Source organism: Linepithema humile, chromosome 7 (assembly GCF_040581485.1).
Source record: "Linepithema humile isolate Giens D197 chromosome 7, Lhum_UNIL_v1.0, whole genome shotgun sequence".
Lineage (NCBI taxonomy): Eukaryota > Metazoa > Arthropoda > Insecta > Hymenoptera > Formicidae > Linepithema > Linepithema humile.
Window position 1 is genome coordinate 15233168 of NC_090134.1, and position 25032 is coordinate 15258199.

The window sequence follows — 25032 nt, forward strand, 5'->3', positions numbered from 1 at the left end:
GTTAACGAACGTTAGTCTCTGCAGGAAGTAAGATCTGCCAGTCGACACACATTAAAAAGCGCGATATATGTTTTCCGAAAGAGTTCGCGCGGTGCTTTCAAGATAGATTTTCTGGCACGCCGAGCTCTCCCGGCAAATTCATTCGTCGGATTCGGCGATACTAATTGTCTCATTTTATTATTCATAGATTTTACAACGCGAGAAAGAATTTTGCGGAAAACATTTGATAGGAATTGACATATTGATTCGCTCGGCGTTACAAAACACTTTCCGAACAATGTTAATATTAATGCCCTCCGCGCGGAACGATGTCCCGCCCTGCCCCCGCCGCAATATTTCACGAAGCGAACTCGCGAGCGCTGCGCGTGTAAACTATTTTTCGTCGTCGGTTGCATTCGGAGCCGAAATATCGCGGAAAGTCGCGGCGGGAAGAGAAAGCTGGCTGCTGGAGCTCCTCTCCGCTCCGAAGTCGGGCGAGATAGAATGGGCGGTAAATTATTCATTTCCACGTGTCAGGAACGAAGAGTTTCGGGCGCTCCTGCGCGATCTTCCCCAATCTTTTGTGTCCGGGCCGATATATGGCTATTTTTTTGCGCGTGTATTTTTAAATCGGACGGGAAGGCGGAGCGCGAAATCGATATTGGGCTGCATAATACACAGGTCTATTTCAGGGATTAAATCCGACTGAACTTTGCAGGAGCACGTGCTCTTCATCGAAAATGTATTCCCGCTGTCCATCGCATAATTAGTTATTTAACAACTTTTTCCGCTCGTCAAATGTCAGCCCTTGTTTTTCTTTTCTCTCGCGTGACGTAACGAGGAAAAAAAATCGATGGATCGGACGAATTTCACATTCGAATGGCTATCGTCGGCGGTTTTTTTTTTTTTTTTTTTTCTTATGTTCTTTTTCATTTCTATGGTTTTTCATTATCGGATAGACGTTCCGAGCAGCACGGCGAGATTTTTGTCGGCCGACGGGAGTTTTCGCGATAACGTGACGCGTCGGCAAAGCGGAAAAGCGGATTTTGATCAACCGCATTCAGGAAGGCATCGGATAAAAGATATCGAGATCTCGGCCATGTGCTGACCACGGCGTAAGGACGACTCCAAATTTGATAAGATTTATCGCTTCTAGCTTTCCGTCCTTCTTCCACGGAATCACATTACTGTCGTTCTCGGAATTAGAAGATATTCGAAGCTGTTTGATATTTCTTTTTAAATGTCACACGACATGACGTGCGTCTGTTTTGTAAATCTCGACCATCTCTCATCCGTCCCCGCATTTGAAAGCCCGTAATAAAATATTCAGTAGCGTTTATTTATTATTACACGTCATACTAACCGAACGTATATTTCGTAAATTATTTCTGCGCATTTCATGTCATATATATGGTATATATTAATACCAAGTATCTGAGAATTATAGTCACTCTTTTAATGAAGCTTTGACCAGGTGTTATTTCTGTTCACAATTCTCTTTCTTTCTCTAGTTTTTACATCAAACATCTTCGTAACAAAATTCTATTAATAAAAATACAAATAATCGAGTCAGTCGAGTCCCACTCACTGCCGTTGACACATGTGTCATTTTTAATTTTTTGATACACATTTCTGACGGACCGTTTAAGATGATCCTTGCCCGAGTTGAAATTTAGCACCTATATTGAACCTTAATCCTTTATTTTGAGGTAGGCATAAGAGAGTCAAAGTAGATGTTATGCATTGTATCGTATGTATATAATAGCACCTACTTTGGCGCTACAATATGTCCGAAATTTCCTTTTTTCCTGCTAAAGCTTCAAAGTAGGGTTTAGTTAAAACCCTCCGTTGACCCGCTTTAGACCCTGAAAATATATAGATTCCTTTTTGCCAGCACTACTTTTATGATATTATCAAGAAATTCTAATGATTGCAAATGTTCACAATAAAGAAAAATACTAACTATAATTTTGATTAACGATAATTTTTAATAGCATACAATTTAAAAATATCATCAATCAATACCATTTAGTTGAATTTTATTATCTTTTGAAAATTTGTAATTATTAAAAATTTCTTGATAATATCAAAATATAATATCAAAATTCAACTATTGAGTATTGATTTCTGATATTTTTAAAAATTGTATGCTATTAAAATTATCATCAATTAAAATTATATAGTTAGTAATTTTCTTTATTATTGTGAAAATTTTTGCAATCATTAGAATTTCTTGATAATATCATAAAACTAGTGCTGAAAATCCATATACCTTTGTGATTATATTAAAAATATTAAATTAAGATATTAAATATAAAATAAGATATTAAAAATATTACATAATATTTATTGAATTAAATGTTATTTATTAAGTATATGTAATACATATAGTTAAGAGTATATTATTAAGTATAGTTAACATGCGTTAAAACAAGTTCAGACAGAAATACTTATACAGAAAAAGGTCCAAATTAAGACTGAAACGTTTGATAATATTGTATCACTTAATAAAGCAATAATCAAAATACAACCACATTATGCATATTGCTCGTATAGCTTTTCATTTTTATTTGAATTTTAACGAGTACATCTAAAATAGTTAACATTTAATAAAAAAATTAATTTAAAAAAATTTTTTTGCGTTGAATTTTTTTCAGATATCATATCACTATTTTGAAGAAGAAAACGGAAAGGTATCAATATTAATGAAAGTTGGAAATGCAACGAATCAAATATTTTCCTTTATGATTAAACATTATAATAACTTTTATAGGTCGAATTTATCTAGTATATATATATACTAGATAAAAGTGCGAGGTTTAATGGAGGAGTTCTCGCAGTAATACAATCTATTTTGTGAGGTTCTATAGGTTTAAAGTAGTATGTCAACGTCAAATTATAGGAGTTCAAGTTTTAAAAGAGGAGTTCAAGTTTTAAAAGAGGAGTTCTAGGTTCTAATTCCGTAAAAATAGGTTCATATAGGCTGTATGAGCATTAAAAGAGACGCTAAATTTCGACTCGGGTGGCTTCACACACTTTTAATAGGACTAGCAACAAAAATGTACAAACCGTATTACCAGAGGATGTTTAACCATTGTTCGAGAGTGTTTCTAGCTTAACTATCTTATCAACGTTTCTCTACTTACGACTACGTCATTTATGTCAATTTTACACTGAAGATGGCCACATCTTAGGCCGAAACGTTTGTAATAATTAGGGCGCGGATGTTCGTGCACGATCCCGTGTCGCGCGCAGAGAACCGCTGCGTGCGAGTGAGTCGAGTGCTCGCTGAGGTAGCATTTCTCGAGAAAACCCGATTGTCAATTCATCTGAATTCAATATATCTATCGTGTATAATGTGTATACTCGACTCACTCGCACGCAGCGGTTCTCTGCGCGCAACACGGGATCGTGCACGAACATCCGCGCCCTAGTAATAATTCTTTAATAGAATTATTAGCTTGTTGTTTTCACGATCTATTAATAAAATTTCCCCGGAATTAAAGTAGAATAAATCATTAATCTTGATTTTCTGGTACTTTGTAAACACAGAATTCTGTATTGAATTAAAAATTCAAATTGAGCTTAATCGGTGTTGACGGAACCGTGGCCGTCAGATTCTGAGTGTTCTGATGGAAGATTTCTCGTTGAAGATTGTCCAGTCCACGCCGCCAGCCGTACCTGTCCAGGTGCGCAGCAAACACGATGGCTCGGGGGTGGCGGCTTCAGTGTCGGGGGTGCGCAGACGGAGCGGCCCTCAAGGAGGGCTACGTTCGCCCGCCGCGAAGAGGCCCGTCTCCGCTCCCGTCGCACTTCAGGGTTGGCTGCATAAACAGGGCTCGGAAGGTCTGATGCTCTGGAAGAAACGATGGTTCGTTCTCTCCGAGTACTGCCTCTTTTATTACAAAGGTAAGTCGTGCGCGACGCGCCATTCACGTATTTTTGTTTTGTATCTTCGATACTTTATACCATTCAGCGTAATGTCATGTATAATTATAATAAGCATTGTTATTCCGAATCGAGTAGCTTGTTTGGTATTCAGATCCGACGACTGAACCATTTATTCGCCGCGCAATTAACAATCAACATTGTGAACCGGCGTGATCGTTAACAATTATCCGAGGAGCGTCAATTAGTAACCAATTCGACGGAAATTAAAACTAATCGTTGCAGGCGCCCATCGATCGTGTCGCGAAAAACGGGCGTAGCAACACGGACATTCATCTTGAATGTATAAACATTTCTGAAATTGAAACTCGTAGTGTTTCAGATCGATTAGAGATTACAGTCTGCTTCCGTTTAGTGCTTTTTATTTTCGCGCGTTCGCGAAGCGAAGCTGCGCGAGCGCATTATTGGCGCGCGGCCAAGTCTCCGTTTTACATCTTGCTCGTTGCGGAGTCGCGCGGACGACCAATTTCCGGCCGTCTTGGTTGCCGTTGCTCTCCTAATACGACCCGACTGCGAGTGCTAATTACACCCGGCTCTTTGATTCAATACGTGCACCGAACACCACGGTTGCAGCATCGCGCGGTCAGAGACGCGCGAGAGATGTGCTTCGTTAAAGGTACACACGCCGTCCGCCATTATCCCAGTTTGTCTTGCGACGTCATCCGACAAGAAGGAAGTTCCCGCTGCAAGTTCGCTAGCGGTTCGATGCGTCGTTTACACTGGCGGAACTTTAGTTAAATTAAATTCGACGGATACCACCCCCTAATTAACGGCTCGCCGGGCCTCTTCGTATACTCTTGCCCGCAAAAGCACCGGAACTAATACTCGGCGCAACAAACTCTTCTCCCTATCAACCCGAGCGCTCGTAAATAGAGAGTCTGTTTAACACGTTGAGAAGACGCTGAAGATTGGCGATTCCGCTTTGAGCGGGAAAAAATACGTTAGCGAACAGTTATTAATTTCTCGCGCGAAAGCGCACTTTGATCGCCTTACAATCATAATTGAGTTTGCCACAATTTCAGTTTTGCTTATCTAAATGATTAAAGTTTTGACAGGGAAATAATTTGCGCTCCCCTGGCTATTAAAATACGATAAAAGAACATGGCTGAGTTAATTGAGATTCCGATCTATGATTGGTAAAGCATTCGTTTATCACGTTGATACGTTCATCTAGCGTTTGTCGGATCGTTCGCCGCTAGGAATTCATTTAGACTGAAATTTCAGCTTGTCCGAAACGCAACGTAGAGAAATTCAATTTGCTCGTCGAGATTTCGTGGTTATATATATATATATATACATATATATATACACGCCGTGTACGTGCATTCAAATTCCGTATTTTGACTGTGAAAGCAACTTTTTATCTTTTAAAATCAATGTTATTACAATTATAATTATTATCGTAATAATAAATTGTAAATATATTTATTCTCGCAAATATTTGAAACAAATGTTCTCTGATGCACGTGTGTCATACATCGACCATATCGCTAGAAATAGAGGAAAAATATTTTGAAAGTCAGAAAGAGAGTATTGCGTTCGTATCATCAAATAATATATTTAATACTCATCAGGATTGAAAACAGGATGTCGCTGCGAATATTTTTTGCGCTTGATCCATTATACGAACGAGATATATCGTACATTTGGGATTTTATTCATTATAAAAGACAAATGAATCGTGTCCATCTTGCGATCAAAAATTCAAACACATCGAAGTATTGTGACAGAAATTTACGAGCTTCTGTGTGAAAAATTGACATTATCGACCGATCCTAATTTTAAGAATAAAGCTCCTTTCGCGGTAGCCTTCAAAGGCGATGTAATTTACTAATTTTCAGGTCCGGAAGAGGAGAAACTGCTAGGTTCTATATTACTACCCTCGTACAGAGTTACCGTCTGCAAACCCGAGGACAAAGTCAACAGGAAGTTCGCCTTCAAGGCCGAACACGCGAACATGAGGACTTACCACTTCGCGGCTGACAGTCGCGAGAGTATGAACCAGTGGATGAATGCTCTGACTTTGGCCACGCTTTTGCAAGATCCCAACCCGTAAGTCCTCTGCAAACACTTCTTTAATTATACGGAAAAATTTACGCGAAACGCGGCAATTATATTATAATGTTATGCACAAAATTAACAATTTTACTAGATGCAAAATTTAGAAGTTATTATTTTAACAAGCGAGAAACATACATCTTTCGATGTTTAATAATAATTCGTTTGCAAAATGAACATTTTGACATTTATCAGCGTATGAGTTGAATAAATTAACGAATGCGACACGTAGCGATGAGATTGATATAGGATCATTTATTTTCGTTATTTTCGCGTTAAACGTTCTCGCTGCCACATCGGCTCGCGTGAACACTTTAATTCTTCATCCGCTGCGTCCATTTGCGATAATTTTTCGTTTGCCTCTCGCTTTACGTTATCACGCCCAATTGCTTTTCGAAATTCCAAACAGACGTATTAAATCTTGATTCTTGTTTACATTCGATTATTTTCTCTCATATAACGATTTTCGAAAATTCAGGAATTCTAATACGCTTTAACATTATGAAAATTTCGCAGTGCCCGTTGTAGACGCGCACTGGAAATCTTTCGCGATCCATCCTTGATGAAAATCGTCTATCTCTTATCTTGGCCGAAAATGCAATAGCTTCTTAATGTCACGGCTAAAAGATGTAATCTCGCAAGACGACATATTAGGCATTAAACTTGATCAGAAATGGCATCCGGGCGAGGATCCCGAAATTACGTTGCGACAGAGTGGCGTCGAGATAGCTCTTTGAGATGCCATAAAGGAAATTGGGAACGGCAGCAGCCATCGACGTTTATTTGTACGCGAAAATATCGCGATGGAGCTGCGCGCATCTGTCGCTTGCGCGTTATCGCGGTGTAACTAACCAACTCGTTAGTTAGTTAGTTCCTCGAGAGTTATTCGCCCCGTGAAACACCGTGGACGGACCGGCCCGTTGTCCATTAGCACGTCGTCAGCGACACGCCGGCGCAGCGGCGGACAATGAACGCCTGTTTCGTGAGCTCGGTCGTTGTCCATTTTCCGGCTGAAATTCAATTTGCACGACCGAAAAGTAGCGAAAACGCAGGTTTTTAGTATGCGCGTCGGAGCAATCGGAACAATGGCGGGAATTAGTCCCTCCGCGTTCGGCAAGACGTGGAATTTTGCGGACCGTTCGAGTCGGCGCCATCCGCGCCGATGAGTCCTAATTCGAATGCGGAGAGGGGAGCGTGGGAAAAAAATTAAACTTCCTTGTTCATATATTTGATTTCGATGTCGAACTACGAGCCGGATTTAATCACTGATAATTCCGTCGATCGAAACTCCGCCGCGGCGCGACGAAGGACTTCAACGCGGGCTAAATAATATTTCGCCCCTGGACTTTTTTACGTTTTCCCAGTGGCGCGGGCGAGGCCGCGATGGTGATAGAGATAGCCGGGCAGCAGGACGGCGAGCGGAGCGCGCGACCCAGCGTCTCGTCGATCTCGTCGATCCTGAATCAGAGCGCCGACGACAGCGACTCCGGCTTCCACGGCTTCCAGTCGCGCGACGATCCCAGCCACGCCTCGAACAACAATTCGAGCCCGAACAGCGCGAACACTGCCTCCTTCCCGAATCTCAGCGGCAGCAACAGCAACGGCAACTCGGCCAACAACAATCACGGGAGCGACTCGGGTCATCCGATGATGAACGGCTGGGTGCAGCAGCCGTCGCAGTACGGCCAGCCCGGCACCTCGCAGCCGCAGCAGCAGCAGCAGCAGCAGCAACAGTACGGACACTTGCTGCCGTCGCAGCAGCTGCAGCCGGGCCACTCGCACCAGCACCAGGCGCTGCTTCACCAACATCTCACGGCCGCGTCGCATCAGAACGCGTTCCCGACGCATCCGCACAAGCACATGCTCCAGCAATCGCCGCAGCAGCAGCAGCAGCAGCTCCCGCATCCAGGCACCGGCGTGGTAGTTCAGACGGCGCAGCCGATGTCGCGAAAGTTCGGGCAGCCGATCTACGCGAACGCGCCGCCGAAGCCCAGAAGGCTGACGGACGGCTCGAACGAGTACTCGACCCCGTCGCCGGATCCGGACTACCGCAAGAGCCCGGTCTCGCCGGACGTCACGGTGACGAGCAAGAGCCCGATGTCGGACTACGAGCGGAGCAACACGATCTACGGCGCGCGGATCGGTCAGCCGTCGCAGCAGAGTCTGCGGACTGACAAGTCGGGCTTGAACTACGGCTACGGTCAGGCCGTTCAGCAGACGGAGAGGAGGACTCCGGACACGTACGGTCGCAGCGCGAAGCCGCGCATCAGCGGCAGAGGCAACGGCGATTACGAGGAGGTGTACGGCACCCCTCAGCTCTACCAGAGGCCGGCGGGGCCGGTGGGCTACACGAAGGGCGCCTCGCCGGCGCCCATTCCCATCCCCGTCTACACGCAGCAGCAGCAGCAGCATCTCCAGCAACTGCACTCCCCCGTCACGCCGCTCAATAGTAAGTCTTTTGTGCACCTTCCTTCTCTTCTTCTGCGCAAAGGAGCGAGTAATTAGTATCGGCGAGTGTCGGTAGTTTCCCGAGAGCGAAGACGAAAATATTTTGCGCGAATGTATGAATGTTCGAAGCGAACTTTCTTATCGAACACTGTCGACACGTGTTGTCGCATAAGTGTGGGTTTTACTGAAAAAATATTGCGCTGTTATTAACGGCTTCCAGCGCTTTATGGCGTCACTTTGACATCCATCATTTTTAGATCCTCAAAGTCGCCGCTTATTTATCGCGAAACTGCGAAAGGTTGGTCGCATCTTTTTCATTATGAAAATAATCTTAATTAAGCGAGGACACTCTCGATCCGTAAGCTGCAGTTTGAAATCGATAAGAAATTGTTTTGGAGATAAATACTGATTTTACACCATCGCGTTATGATAATAATTGCAACGATAATAAGGCGCGACCTAGATCTTCCCTTTTGCGCGCCGCTGTTCTCACGATAAAATTCAATCTCTCCTTTTTCCTCGTGTTACAAAGAGCGTCGGGTAACGTTGTAATCTAGTCGAGAGCTCGACGCGGTAATACAAAAAGGGCGTTACAATTTGCTTTCTTCAGTCCCGATGGTAAGGCAAGCCAGAACGCAACCACCGCCGCGACCGCACAGCGCGGACTTTCTCGAATACGAGGCAGCGAGGCGACCTCAGCAGCAACCCGCACAATGTGAAAGACCCCCGGATCAGCAAAGACACCCACAGAGGCCTAAATCCAGCTTAGACATAGTAAACCCGTCAGACACGACTAATGACGGTTACTTTTACTCCGAAGAAAGGTACGTGCGCATAAATTTACGTGGGTCATTTGAAAAGTTTTCAGAATGAAAAAAAAGAATTTATCTCTCTCTCTCTCTCGCTCTTTAAATAATTTTACTTTTCAATGTAATTTCTCTAACATCAATGCGCTCGAATCACGACACTCTAAAGTCATTACATCGTTACGAAACTTCGATTCAAGCTTGCAAAATATTTGTAAACTGTTTCCTTCATTTCTTCATTTAATGAAAATCTTTTTTTAGAAAAGAACTTTTTTATTCTTTTTTTTTTTTTTTTTTTTGTACACAATTCGCAAGCTGAGGTATAAAATGCACGTTTCGTCTGAGTTCGCTGCGGCTTTAACGGTTTCGGAAACTTTTAATCAATGATTTTCTAATATCTCTATCGATGCCGCTCGTGCTTCATTCTGAGAATTTTCCAAATGACTTATACACTTCCCAAATTTCATACAAACATGAAGAGAGAAAAAATCGAAGACAGTCATTTTTTTTACGCTCTGCCTGTATTCGTGCTTAGATACGCAGCGCAGATGCGGCAGTCCGCGGTGTATTTACATCAGACGCCGCAGCATTATCAGCAACAGAGGAATCAGTCCCTCTCGCGCGTCACGATGCAGCAGAAACTGCCGGGTGTCCGTGATAAAGCCGACGAAAGTAGAATATCCACTTTGCCGGATTCCTCTTGTCCCGCTTTGCGACGCACGCAGCGGGATCACGTTCATCAGCAACACACTATGCCCGCTCAGTCGCTGACGCAGAGACATTCCGAGTGAGTCACAGTACACTGTCCGAATAAATAATTAAGCCGTAATCACGGAAAGCCCGTTTTAAAATTCTGTCGACTCGAATAGTTTCAAAATGCCGCTTAAGTTACGATTATCGTCCGCGCTTATCAAAACATATTATTGTCGCCTGGACGCATCTTAGAAATCGAAGCGCATACTAATTGTAAGACGCTAAATTTGTTAATAAATTTGTAGAAACTTGTACTTCATTACTTTATACTAATTTTGATTCTCTGAAGAAGTTGAAGAGTTCGTGACAAAAACAAACCCCTGTCAATGTTTTCATTTTTTCGGCAGAAGAAAAATATATTCTCTCTCTCTCTCTCTCTCTCCGTCATCCTTGAGTTTTCAATAGAATCACCCAAACTTCCTAGCAATATAAATCAAGACAGTTGTTTTTATGAGAATTGACGCAATCACGCTGTAAGCTCCACCTGTGACTACTAAAATACGCTGTTGTTTCAATTTCTTCAATTTTTGATAAGGGTTGTTTTATGTTATAAACTCTTTTCAATTATAAAACAGAGCGCTAGAATATTACAGTAAGCGTTTTAAAGTTATAAAATAGCTTTTTCCAATTTATAAATACGTAAAAAACTCACATCCGGTTGAAATAAAGTAAAAATGAACAATCCTCTCCACCCTTTCTTCCCGTACTGAATCATGAATATTACATGGATAATATATCGTGGGGAAAAAGCGTATTTAACATCGAATGGTCCTTCTGTTAGGATTATGGGCGCCGATCCGAAACTCCGAAGATCGCTGCGCGAGAAGAGCTGCGAGGTAAACGGCCGCGAGTCGCTGACGCACGAAGACAACACGATCCCTCGAAGAGTGCCGCGCAGCGAATACGACGGGTGGGGACGAACGGGAGGTCACGGTACTCATGGGACTCACATCGCTCAGACGTGTCACGTTGGCCACGCAGGTGGCAGCGGCAGGCGATGGAGCGAGCAGCAACAGTTCTACAGATCGGCGTCGGCGCGGCTGCCGAGGACGCGACATCCTGCCGCCCTTGATCCTGATGACGACGACTACGCCGAGAGATCCTCCGAGCAAGATTCGCGGGATGGCGAACGCAAGATTCAGCAGGTAAGATTTAAAATTTGCCATTCTCAGAAAATTTTTTTTTTTCAAAGCGTTATTGTATAATTTTCGTCCTGTCATTAATATGTTGAATTACGCTTCTCAGTCTTTAATTTTTATGATTTATCTAAAAACCTCAATCTTTCTTTATATTTCAAAGAAACTTGCTTTGTAATAAAATCAAATTAGTAAATATATGTTTTATAACTAATTAAGGAATTGAGTAAAGAAATAAAATAATGAAATTGACTTCTTAGATTGATCTTATAGCGAAATACATAAAATTTATCCTACAAATTGCGAATTGGACGGGTAAATTTATTTTCCCATTTGTGCAAATTAATAACGTTAGAGTTTTCTAACGTAAAAATATGTTGTCACAACATTTTCATTAAATGCTTCGAATTCCTCTGCTTCGTTTGTATCCCGGAAGGTCTGAGATGAGTCACGAAATATCTTTTCTTTGAATCGGTAGCTCGTCAGGTCATCAGCATTGCTCGTATCACCTCGTACAAGACCCATCGCGTCGGTAACATCGGTGGACGAGTGTGAATCATGCTGTGTTGCATAGCTACATTTACCTTACGTCATCTTGGCTTTCCCGTGTCTTTGCTTTCACCATCGTTCACTCGATCGTCATCGCTATTATTGCATTAATACAATTATATATATAAATCTTTTACATTTCCTTGTATTTAATATTTTCAAAATTATTTATCGCTAAGGTCGGTCGAAAAATTGATCTTCTCTGGATATTAAATCCCACGATATAGAAAAAAGGCTTTTCTTTTCATGCGAGTTAACGATCGTCACGTGTTTTAGCGCGAAGAGTCGATGAAGCGGTTACTAGAATGGAAGCAGCGTATGCTGCAGTCCCCGTTGACGCGAAAGCCATCCGGTTCTGCGAATCGGGGCAGGGCGCAGAACGATCTTTCGAGTTACTACAAGCAACAGGCGCTGCTGGATTTAGCGGCGCACGAGGCCGCCGTCGCGGAGGGTCGTCACTCACGTAGGCGGGAAGACGGGCATCGTTCGCATGTCAGGAGCAAAAGTTCGGACGGCCGTCGGACCGCCGTCAATGTGCCACGCTACAACAGCTATTCCAGCGATGACGAAGGTAAGGACAGTTCGCCTGAACTTATTATTTAAGCGATAGCTTCGTCGCTCCGCGTAAACGAGGGACCCGATCGAAATATTGAAGATCGCGCGGACAATTAACTTTTTTCGGATGTAAACGCATGCATGGCAACACATTGAAAACGAGGCGTGTGTGTGTGTGTGTGTGTTTGAATTACGCGAACATCGCGCGAAAGAAGTGACGAGCGTTTCTCCGAAAACACGCGAGTAGATCGCACTGCTTTTGCAACGAAAAAAAACTTGATCAATTTTTCGCTTCAAATATTTTGATTTCCGCGAGTCCCTCGAGAACGTGTCTGCTATGTATTCAGTTAGAAGTAGATAGTTGTCCCAAGCTAAAAGTTTTAATACGAATTCTAACACGGAAGTATTTAATCGCTAACACGAAGAAAAAATGTGCATATTGCTCGCGAGAACAAAGGCATTTTTTTTCACGAGAACGCACGTCGAGAGTTTTTATATTTTTGTGAATGGTGCTCGTATAACTGACATATCTCAACGCATTGTGTCAGCCGATTTTACATCGGTTCTTATTTACAATAAACAAATCACTAGCATGTTTGCTATTTCAATGATATACGCAAAGATATATTATAGTCTAACGAAAATGTTCGGCCGAGTGTGCGAATATTGCAATCGATGCGAAAGGTGCCTGAATTATTCACGAATATTGTGTACCGTTCGAAATCGAGAGTTGCTTTTCCTTCATTTTTGTTTGTTGTACTAATATAATCGTCGAGGAAAATGTAGACGTATTCGACGAAATGCGATGTGAAAAACGAGAGGAAATTAGAAAAATCATGGAATATCTGCGAACGTCTCTCCACGGGGCTCCTTCTATCTGCTGTTGTTGGGTCTGACTGGTGACTGGGAACGATTAACAATCTCAAAACTTAACTTAGACGATCGAATGTGTCGGTATCGACTCAACATCGATCATAATCAGACTACCGTAGAAGATATGTGGGTCAAGCATGGCATGCCAAAGAATTTCACTAACACTACTCGCCGTAGCTACGCAATTGCGATCGCATCTACCTTCCAGCTCGCGTGTCCGCTACCTACGATTAACAGCAAAATTAGTCATTCGATTATCGGGATCATTGCACGGTCGAAAATACGACGAATCGAATCGTGGCGACGAGAGATTTTTCATCGTTTCATTTCACTTACTTTACTTCAATTCTTATGAGATATTTTTTCCACGCAAGTGACTTATTTTTTTTTTTTTCAATTATAGGTGATTAACATAAATTAACGTTTGTTTGCCGATCAGTGCAATGATCTACGATGTCGTTGTCGCGCTTGTCGGCGAGTTTGCTTAGATTTCTGATGATGGGTATAAAAACGGGAATGTAATATAATTTGGGCTGTTCCTTTCTCACTCACATACACATACTCGTAAGTAACGGACGAACTCGTGTCTTTGTGTTTTGTAACGAACAAATCAGAGCTGGGAGATGTCCGGAGGAAGCGTACGCGCAGACCCTCGCATGCAGGAAGGAGCCCCCGGCACACTGGCGACGATCGGTCATCGGCGGCGACGACGGCCGTCCAGGATGGCGCAGTAACTGGCCGCGCGAGCGTTAATCAGACCCCGCGCTCGCAAACGCTTAACGCTCGCAAAGCAAGCTCGGAGGGCGCGTACTATTCGTCGGGCGGCATACCGCCGGACGCGGGCTACGACGAGGTGAGCTTCCCGCCGCCGATGAGAAACGACTATGCGTACGCGTCGTCGTCGGCGGCGGCGGCGACGGCGGCGGCGGCGGCGGACAGACAATCGTCGTCGAGGAGATCGGAAGCCACCTTCGAGGATCCCGCGATCAAGCACAAGACCCCGAGGAAACCGCTCGGTATCCTGAAGACGTCAACCGCTTACAGCTTCGATCAGCAGCACGTCGACGGACAGCAAGCCGGCAGCAAAATCGACGGCGGTAGATCGGATGGTTTGTGCGCTTACCGGACGAGCGAGTCCTGGCACGCTCAGAAGAACGTGCAGTGGGATAACTCGAAGGACGATAACGACGAATGGGATCCCGGCATCGACGAGAGCAAAGTCGTCAAGGAATTCTCTTATCAGTATATTAATCCTAAAAAGGTGGCGCAATCGAGAGCGGAGGATGAGAGCGAGAAACCGGAGACCATGAATCTGGTTCAGTGCAGAATTAGATCCTTCGAGATGAACATGGACGGCGCGAGTCCCGTGAAGGAGGTGTTATCCATGCAGGAACCATTGAAGGTATCGCCGCTCCAGTCGACGGAGGCTCACGTTTCAAAGCTCGACTGCGCGAACAAGACGTCGTCCGCAGTGATACGCAGCTTCGCTTTGGGCTCCGAATCGAGCGCCGCGGAGAGCATTCTCAGGAACAAGAGCGTGGAGGAGGGACATGCCAAGCAAGCTTCGACCGACAGCAACAAGTCGGTGAAGGATCTGCTGGCGGATTTCGAGCGCAAGTCGCAGCAGATCAGCCGAAAGTGCGAGAAGCGGCAGCAGGAATCGAAGCATCACGCGGACTACGGCGGGAATTACGGCGAAACGTCGCGGCAGTACGACGTCGGCGGTGATTCGGATCGTCGGAACGACGACAAGTTCGCGGACAAGCGAGACGACGCCGATGTTGCGCAATGCTTCCCTCCCGACGCTCTCTACGCGAGTTCCGCGCGGATGCCGAGTTCCAACGAGTGTTCGGAGCTGAGCAAAGTGGGCGGTTCGAGGGACAGCTTGAGCGAGCGATGCGCGCTGTCATCCGACGAATTGGACGTCATCTCGAGCTCGAACTGCGCGAGGGCGAGTGTGACCGAGTCGTTGGTGACGCACAGCGATCAATTCTGCCTCGGCGATCTGAAGCAGGACGATGCGAGCAGCGATATTAACGAGGATCACTACCTACCGATGACGCCCAGGAAGGCCATACTCGACCCGAACAGCGACGACAAGCCGAATCCCACGATAATGGAGAGCCTGTTCGGCACCCTGGTGCACGAGGAGAGCTCGTACGTGGAGATGGCGCAGAACGGGATGAGCCACTCGCTTCTGGCGCCGAGCGAGAACGGCGGCAAGCACGATTCCGGCGATTACTCCACGCTGGACGCGTCGCACTACGAGTTCGTCTGCGTGTCGGACAGCAAGATGGAGCCGGTGTACATGGAGGTGAGCCAGCTGTCCGAGAAGGAAGACGAGGACGGCGGGAGCAAGACGTCCTCGTCGACGACGAAGAAGAAGAAGAAGAAGAGCAACGCGAGCGAAAGCTCGTCGCATTCGAGAAGCGACCTGCCCGACATTCTCACGGCGCTCAAGTCCGACAGCTCCGACGCCGACGACGAGTCCTCCAAGGATCTGGACTCCATAGACGCGCCGCGGCACCCGCGATTCAGTCTGTCCGACACTTTCCGCCCGGCTTCCTATTATCTCGGCGCGAGCCGCAACATGATCGCGGAGCTGCACGACTCGTCGGACAGCGAGCTCGTCTCGCCGCCGCCGATACCGACCTCGCCGCTGCCGCTCGACGATCTCGACTCGCTGGACATGCAGGAGTCGCTGGAGATGAAGAAGGTCTCGCCGCAGGTGGCCACGGCGAAGGACGGCGCGTTGTCGAGCCGCGATTCCCCGAAATGTTGGAACAAACCGGCGGGTCAGGTGGAAACGCCGCACAGGCCGCCGTCGAGGTTCTCGGACGCGACCATCAGTTCCACCTTCAGGGACAGCAGGATATCGCTGGAGAGCGCGTCCGGCAGCGACTCGATCGATCTGAGGAATCTCGAGGCCGAGGAGGCGCGTCACAGACAACTGAAGAGGCGACCGGTCAGCGACGACGTTTGCGAGGTCCTCGACAGCCTGGACGAGCTGGAATCGCTCGGGAGCCGCTTCGACGGCGCGAGCATCGATCTCGATCGATACCTGGAGGAGCTGCAGGCGAGAGACGCGTTCAACGTGGATCTCTACAGGAAGGTGCCGAGCTACAACGGCATTTACGGATTCAACGAGAACATGCTCGTGGTCGACAAGCTGCAGAAGACGACGTGCCAGGATCTCTCGAGGAAGATGAAATTCGTGTCCAGCAATCTCGACCGGCCGTTCGACTATTCCGGCAGGAACAAGACCGGCTCGGCGAGCAGCCTGCCGTCCATGAGAGTGTCGGATCTGCCGCCGGCGCATCAGCACTCGCAGTCCTTCACCGGCGACGCCCATTACGAAAACGTGGCGAGCTTCTCGCCGCTTCGCGGATCGCCGGCGGTCCGGCCGTCGGACGGCGAGCCGTCGCGCGACAGCGCGATCCACAGGATGCGCGGCGCGTCGCCGGCGGCCGCCTCGCACAGCCGCGACTCCAGCTACTCGAACGCGGCGTCCACCTCGACGTCGATGGCCTGTCAGAGGCCGGCGAGCGCGCAGTCCTCGTCCTCGTTGAACCACGGCGGCGCGCTGGCGAGCCTGCTGCAGAACGCGTACCCCGACCAGAGATTCCCCAATCACTCGCGATCCGCCAGTCACGACACGTGCGTGCGGCACGCTCTGCTGCCGCCGAGCCATCGATCCACCTCCAGCCAGGACTCGAGCCACTATCCCGGCCCGATGCGGACCGCCAAGTCCGTTTTACAGCAGTCGTATTTGCCGAACGTCAGCGACCAGCGCGGCCACGGCGATCAGTCGGGCGCGCCCTATTACTACTCCGACCTCCAGGCGAGTGTCAGCAGCGCGGACATGGCGGAGTCGTCGGCGAAGCCGACGATCGGCCATACCTCGCGACTGCCGCAGCTGAATAATCAGAGGGACGACGCCGCGACCGGGTTGAACAAGCGAAACGACATCGGTCGGATCGTGAATCCGATCGCGCGGCAGCTGCCGCGACAGATCCAGGTGGACGACATAGACGAGGCTAGACGCATCGCCGCGGAGCTGAGACGGACGACCTGTCAGCTGCTGGGCGACAACAAGGCCGCTCTCGTCGACAAGCGCAACTTTTACGAGGCCGACACGCTGCGCCGGGTCAAGTCCACCGATCCGCTGCCGGACCTGTCGCTGCCCGAGGCCAGAAACTTGTATCCTCACGGTCTGCGAGACAAGTCCGTTAATCCGGGCAGCGTCGATAGCGCCGAGCCGACGTTGCACGTCGCGCAAACGTCTCATCGTCGCTCGAGGTCTTTGGAGGGATTACTCGATGACGTTGGTCTGCAGAATTTAGTGGACCAGCGAAACCGGGCTAATCGGGCGGCCGCGGCCGCGGCGTCAGCGGCGGCCGCGACGGCTTCGACCAGCCAGGTCGAGATAACGTCGCGGAACATGTCGTTATCCGGCGATCACGGTGTCACGGCCAATAGCAGTTTCAACGCCGAGGACCCCTGGGAGCAGGACAGTCTGTGGCGCGAGAGTCTGAGAAGGGTGAGTCTGCGGAACGCCAGATCCTTGGACAATCTCGACAGTCCGCCGAGACCCGGCAGATACGGCGACGCCAAGATGACGCGCGGCAGGATCACCCGCGGGGCGACCTACGTGAACGACAGCGTCGTTCTGCGGCGGGACAACTGCGCCGAGGAGCCGTTGTCCTGCGACCGCGAGCGACCGCGGGTCAAGCGTAGAACGAACAAGGATCACCAGACGCGGGAGCAATCGATCGGCGACGTCGCCTACGAGAGCCTGTCGATGCAACGAATCGGCGCGGGCGGCTACGTGTGGGATCCGCAGAGCGAAGCTTACCGCAAGCCCACCGCCGCAGACGCGAATCATTTTTTAGAGGACGGCAACCTTCCCCCGGCTCGCTCGAACCCGGACGCCCGTATGTCCGCCACGTCGTTCGAGCTCGACCGAGAGAAGCTCCGCCAGTGGGACCTGTTGTCGAGCGCCTGCTTACTCCAGGAGCAGCAGCGCACCTCGATGGCGGACTCGGGGCGAGGGTTGCCGGTCGCAGAGCAACCTGGAGACGCGCGCGATCCAAGGCTCGCCGCCGTCGTCGCGGCGACGACGACGGCGACGACGACGACGGCGACGGCGATAACGACGACGACGACGACGATGACGGTGACAATGTCGACGGCAACGACAACGACGACGACGACGACGTCGACGACGACGACGACGACGATGGGCACGGCGATCGGCAACGAGCGGATAGACGTTATCGTAAAGCCAATCGATACCGCGGATGTACGCGAAGACCTGCCGACGAGGATATCGAAGCAGGAGCCGTGTAAACGGGTTGCAGGTGAGTGGCTCCTCAACAACGCTGCAGTGTACAGACCGTGACTGCACGAGGCCGTGTTCCAAATCGCCGAGCTACCCGTTCAACAGGCCGACTCGTTCCACGTGACCACGGATTTTATGCGATGGATCTTTAATCCTAAATAATAGAAGCTATGATATACGAGAAATACCTCCTCGGATATTCTCTTAGCCGTAGATTTTCCAATAAGTTTCGTTCAAAGTTACATTTCATTTTTACAATTCAATATCCTGATAAATAATTTGCATTAAATTACAGCAACTTACCGCTTTACCTGTCGGCGGAAGCACTCGATAATCCTCCATCTTGCAAAAATTATTTTTTACGCATTTATGTTCATCATTCTTCTTATCGAGTTCGAGTTTCCGAGAGAAAACTGCAGTAATTGTGCAAAATTGTCTCAATAGTTTAATCGAACGATAAGCTCGTTGTTTAGGATTAAATTCGATGTCTTCGCTACCAAATGTACCTGCGCTTGCGGTGGTTTGCACAGTGATGCAATCACTTTTTTGTTGTTGTAATTATAAACCAGGCCGAGATCCAATTCGCATCTAATCATTACGATTCTCTTTCATCGCCGATATTAGATATTCTTTTTTTTTTTAAACTACTTGTCACCGATATAAAATATTACTATTCGAAGATGAAATGAGTGTAAATATAATATTAACTTACAACAACTGAGAATGAATAATCACAGATTGTGCGTGACATGTGCAACAGATCCCATTAAAAAATAGAGAAAGATTCGAATCCTACAGAAACACTTTTCGGGAAAAATCTGTTGGATCTTGATATCTTATTCAATTTTAAGAACATCTCGAGTCTAAGAATCTCCTTTTCTTTCGCCACACTAGTTTGTTGAATTCTAGAATCAGTTTGGATGCAGATATAATTTAGAACGACGTGGGTAGAGTTTCACGATCGATGCCAGTTGGAACACGGCCTGGTGTGTGAATGTATGAGTGATTGCGTTTGCAAAACAATTATTTAGAAACGCGGTTTAGTTCATTGCAATTATTTACCGTGATTATTCGTCACAGTGGACAACGCATACGGAAAATCGGATATGGAACAACAAGAGAACAATTAATTTATAACAATAGCAATATACAAATAATAGTAAATTAAATCTGTGCTATTAGGGAATATACGAAGCTGCCGACTGCGTAAATATTGTATGTGTGTAAGCGCGAGTGTATTTTTAGAATATTTATCGTTTAAGTTTGTTCTATGATCGCTAAAAAAAAATTAATGTATATAATCCAAGACGATTATATTTCTCACTTAATTTCGCTCGTTTGCTAAAAATAAAAGTTGAAATCGTGCCAGTTAATTGACTCGAAATGTAAGTGCGTAAGTAATGACATTATCGATACGATAAGGGTAATATTTTTTCACCAAGAGTGTTAAACAAACGTTGTTGATTTCCTTCAATGAAATCTAATCGATCTCTCGTCCAAGATTTGAAATTCGTGCGGGATCTCATTCTCACGCGTGCGATGTTTCTTCTTTTTTCAATTTCAAATTCGACACGAAATCGGCATTGAGTCGCGAATTATTTTGTTGGGACAAACGTTTTTGGAATGATATCGATAAAATTATCGATGAGACTGCGCGCGATGCCGCTTAATTCAGTTGCCTAGGCAATTTGCCAAGATGTATCGTCGCAGTGTTTCATCGTCGCGAAGCATAGAATTCGAAATAGCTTTCTCGAAAATGTCTCTCTCGATCAAACTCAAAGATTAATGAAGCTAGGGAATACAATGTATGCTATCAGCAATGACGTTATTATTAATTATCTCAGAAATTCATTCAACCAGTTAAGGGACTCAATCGAACTACTTTAAGCATTCATAAACATATGTATATAGTTCGTTATGCATAAAGTGTATAAAAAGATATTTGACTTGTTATATAATACACACAATTGCTTTTTACGCATGCTAGATAATTTTTATAGCATTTTTAATCACTTAAATCTCAACAAATTGAAAAATAATTGAAAGAATCATACAGTTATGTAGTTCAATACGATAACATTTCACATAAAAATATTTGTTTCACCGAACAATTTTGCTTTATCAGATTTTCAACAATAAATATTTGAAATGTCTAAAATAAACGAAACAAGAAACGAACCGAGTGAAATGTACCAAAGGTAAGTTCTAATATTTTCCATTTATTCGACAAATGTAAATTCACTTGTAACAAATAGAACGAAGAACCGAATTGGCTCCGAACGGTCGAAATATCTCTGACAAATTGGTGAAATTAATGTGGCAATTTCGACGAGATTTATTCGCGCTAAGAACGAATACATACTTTTCTCCGTTTCGAGTGAAAAGTTTCTCAGGGTTCGAATTGATTTCTAAATATAAAATGTCACTCGGCCAATGATGTCATGCTTCTCTTCAAGTACGACAAGCATTTTTAAAAAAGCTATGCGCGCGATTCTTTGAATTTATGTAATCTACCATGAGAAAGAAAGTAGGTGATATGTAAAATTGATGTAATTACGGCGTAATTCATTACCCGTTATTACCGTCCCTGGCATAAAAATTCAAGCGCAAGGAGGTCGCAATCTCATTACTCCCGATTAAACGTTCATTCGCGTCCTCCAGCATATCTGACAATTAATCGGAAGCGATTAATCACTCTAATTAATTTTCTTCGGAGATTCGCCGTCAGTTGATTTTCTTCGTGGAAGATGACGCTAAGGCCACTTGAGTGACAATCGGCGCGCGCTCTCGAGACCGTCCTTACGTTTTCCGTTGCCGTCACGCGTTATTCGCGCGTCACGTACTTTAATAGTGAATGGTTACGTATAGTTGCAGCTCGGGGAGCTTCCTCGGTGCATGCGAACGACTTTCCAGCGTCTATCGGCGAGTGAAAAGTCCGTCGTTGCATCGGTCGCTAACATCGCGCGGCGAACGCAATATCGTAACTGCATCTGCGCGACACGAACAGCAATAGCGCTATAAGTACGTCGTCGTCTTCGGTGACTTGTTCGTTGCACTTTGCCTCGGGTTCAATAACATGCGCGAACGGCCATCCGATGTAGATAGCAGTTGTGAAGCGCGATATCTATGACTTCGTCGCATCGATTTCTCGCGGGATCGTTAAATATCGACGAGAGGGAGAGAAGCGCGGCCACGGTCGTCTTTCGACTACGTCGACGATCGATTGCGTCTTGCCATCGCGTGAGAAGTTTTTCGCTCTTTCTTTCTTTTTTTGATACGTTTCCCCTTTGTGGAACTTCAGAAGAAACGCTACAGTGTACGATACTCCATAATTAAAGTCTCGCCGGACTCGTGCTGGGTGTTTCCGATTTCGTGGAATTAATAAGAAGGGCTATCTCGGTCGGAGCCACTGCGAAGGAATTGGTTCCTGACGGGATAATATTGGGTCGGTATTGGACAACTGGATGGATCGCTACGTACGTTTCGCCGGACCGAACGAAAGTCCGAAAGAGAAATTTCACCTAATCGGATGTGTTCCGAGACTTTTATTTTTAACCTTAGATCCTTCAAATTTATCCCGACGTTGCGATAATAGCGCTGTTTTAAACGCTAACATATTTAGCATCGAGAATTTTGACATTGTCGATATAAATTTAATTGGCAATATTCGATAATAGAATAAAATACATTTGTGTTGCAGAAATATCTCTCTCTCTCTCTCTCTCTGAATTCGTCGAAATAGATTTTACTTTCTGCCGTTGTCTCGTAAAATCTGCTTTTGCCACTTTAATACAGTGATATAAAATTATAGATATGCGTCTAGCTGACGAAAGCACTATGCTACGTGAAATTATAATTTATACGCGAAAGGAACGCAGAGACACCCGAGAATAGTGAAATATTTTTACAACGTAATCGTTGAAACTTCGACGCGCCTGTGATTGGCACTTCGGTAATGCGATTCTACTCATCGAGCCATTGGCTGCCATTGACCTCGGTGAAAAATCAAACCTTTATTGTTTGCCAAAGCCACAACACGTTCAAACATGAAAACTCATTTATCACATTCTGAGTTAGGAAAAATGAACACTATCTCGCGAAACAGCAATCGATCTGCGTAAAAACACAGTTGTAGCGCCCGTTACGGAATGTAATTGCATAAAAATCAAATTTTCGATAAAAAGAATAATCGACTTTAAATTAATAAAAAATCGCACTTCACAGTTTATCGGAGAGTTTTCACGTGTATAGGATTTGTTTTAAAGCATAAAATAATTTAAGACAAAAATTGAAAATGATACAAACACCGCGATGTGAATATAGAATAAAAAGAATCAAGATGACAGTTAAGCGCGTGTGCTAATATAATAATGTTGCTATAATAAATAACGAGAGGAGCGCCAGAGCGATATTTCCGTATTCAACAGCATGTCACGAAGGTCGTTGAGTGTGGAAAGAAGGATAACAATCTTGATTAAGTAATCGTATACCCACTCGTGAAATAAAGCAGCGTTATATCAAGTTCCAACGGGGTGCCACACGGCGCTTAGAGCGTTTTATTTTTGACAGCTCCGACGATGTGCCATATTGTGAGAAGAGAAATAACACCGCGTTAATCCAGCCTGTTATCGGAAATTGTTTAATTCCAGCAGTTGGCGAAGCTCTCGAAATAGCAAGATTTCGCTAACGAAGCATAGCAGTGAATGCATAACTTCAGCGAGATATCGATATCTTTATTCATTCAAAAGCGATGAATTTTTAGTTTGGAAAACGATATTCTTATGTCACATTTCTATCATTTATAATTAAAGCAGAAAGTGTTCAAAATTATGACAGGCGTAATTAATGTAACTTATCAATATTTACTAACATTTTTATTTAGCATTTCGATTGCTGTGTGTGTGCGCGCGTGTGTGTGAGCTGGTATCGATCTTCAGTTACAAATATATTTAATTAGTATATTGAATAGAAGCGAAAATGAAATCATATCACTTGAGTTTAATTGTCCAAATTCTTTTCTTAATATAATTAGAGGGTAATCGAATCGAAAAGAGGCGGTGAATTAAATTAATTCTAGTTAATCAAAGGCAGGAGCGCTAATACTAATAATATGAAGCGGCTATTATAGTATTTCTGTGTTAGAGTATCGCACACATCCCCACGCGCGTTGTCCCGTTCGGTCGTGATCGGAGCAACAGTTCGCCAGGTTCCCTTCAAATTAGACGGAGTTACACATACGGTGTCAGGCGGACAGACAGCTGGCTGCCTGGCCGGATGATAGCGGCTGCGAGCCACTCAGTCAGTCGGTGGCGCTCCGCGCGGTTCCACGCGACTCTCGCGCGCGGAATGAACGCGTGCCAGTACGCATCGATCGGTGCGCGGATCGGGATCGTGTTCGAGCGGATCGTCGGGAGCGATTTCGCGTGTAACCGTTTCGAATTGCTTAATCAAGACTGTTTGCCCGCCCGGGTGATTTGTGTGACAAATTTCGCAGCTATCTGTACGATTTTGAAAAACTTTTGCAAAGAAGTGGACAGGTGCGAGAGGCGCACGTGTGCGCGTGACACCGACACGTGAAATTTAAAACGCCGTGACGGACGTCGGCGACTGGTTCGCGATCTGGTCCGACGCGAGAATTCACGACGAGCTCGCAGAGTTTCGCGGACAAATCGGCGAATACGTAGGCGAGGAGAGCTCACGCGACGCGCGAATAAAGATCGTCTTGAAAGTTCACTCGAGGTCGTGGCATTTCAAGGAAGATGCGCAATGCTCGTTAAGGATGATGGTGCGCGGGATGTGATGTGAGAAGCACGCGGATAATTTTTACGCGTCCTGGAAAAAGAATAAGAGTCGCGAGCAACCGCGTAATTCCGCAGCCGCGAAATGGTTTTCGCTGTGTCTTAAAATATAGCGGCGCCGCGACGCGGATATAGTACACACGTCAGTGTTGAATTGCTGAAACTCGAAACTAGAACTATGAAAAGAAAATTTCGACGCATAATAACGCATCTCGGAATTGAAGAATATTGTTTCGAAAATCGGAGCGCGTATGTACCGACGAAATTTACATATTAAAAATAAAATAAAATACACATTACATAAATTGTATATGTTCTCTACTATATTTTTTTTTTATTATACAGGTATCAATGTTACATGTTTTTTTTTATTATTAAAATATGTTATCGCACAAATTTGATTGCCACAATTTTGATATGGTACCGAAGTTGTATAGAAAGGGATCGGTTTTTCGAATTCAGTTGGAAATATTTCACAGCAATAAACGAGGCAGAGTATTTAGGAATTTTAGACGAAAAATCCGAGTCGCAGATTGACATGCTTCCATTTCTACCGAATGGTTATTCGTTGTTAATTCAATAAACCGATAAACTCATGACGGCTCGTATTGATCGATACGTGGACGCTCTTAATCGTTCGTACTGACGGAACGATTGTACAAAATCTGCCAATCTTCTCTGATCGGCTTTCAAAATAACCGATCCTTGTTTCGAAATGTTCCGATCGTTCAATTAACCATCTACACACAACAATCATTTTTCCTTTTACATTAACGTAAAACATTTTC

At 45.5% G+C, this 25032-nt stretch overlaps 1 protein-coding gene across 15 annotated transcripts in view; it reads left to right on the top strand.

The window, feature by feature from the left end:
• Positions 1–25032, top strand: part of kmr (kramer) — a 138874-nt gene that overhangs the window by 80587 nt on the left and 33255 nt on the right. For 14 of the 15 annotated variants that reach the window (XR_010891097.1, XM_067358551.1, XM_067358550.1 and 11 more), the window contains 8 exons: positions 3633–3888; positions 5769–5979; positions 7350–8434; positions 9044–9257; positions 9775–10026; positions 10774–11137; positions 11954–12248; positions 13720–18465. Coding sequence is in view for 14 of the 15 variants with exons in the window: in XM_067358551.1 (XP_067214652.1) it covers positions 3633–3888; positions 5769–5979; positions 7350–8434; positions 9044–9257; positions 9775–10026; positions 10774–11137; positions 11954–12248; positions 13720–18465 (7423 nt within the window). In the remaining variant the exon portion in view is untranslated. The remainder of the gene's footprint in view (positions 1–3632; positions 3889–5768; positions 5980–7349; positions 8435–9043; positions 9258–9774; positions 10027–10773; positions 11138–11953; positions 12249–13719; positions 18466–25032) is intronic. The other variant, XM_067358546.1, reaches the window with a different exon arrangement.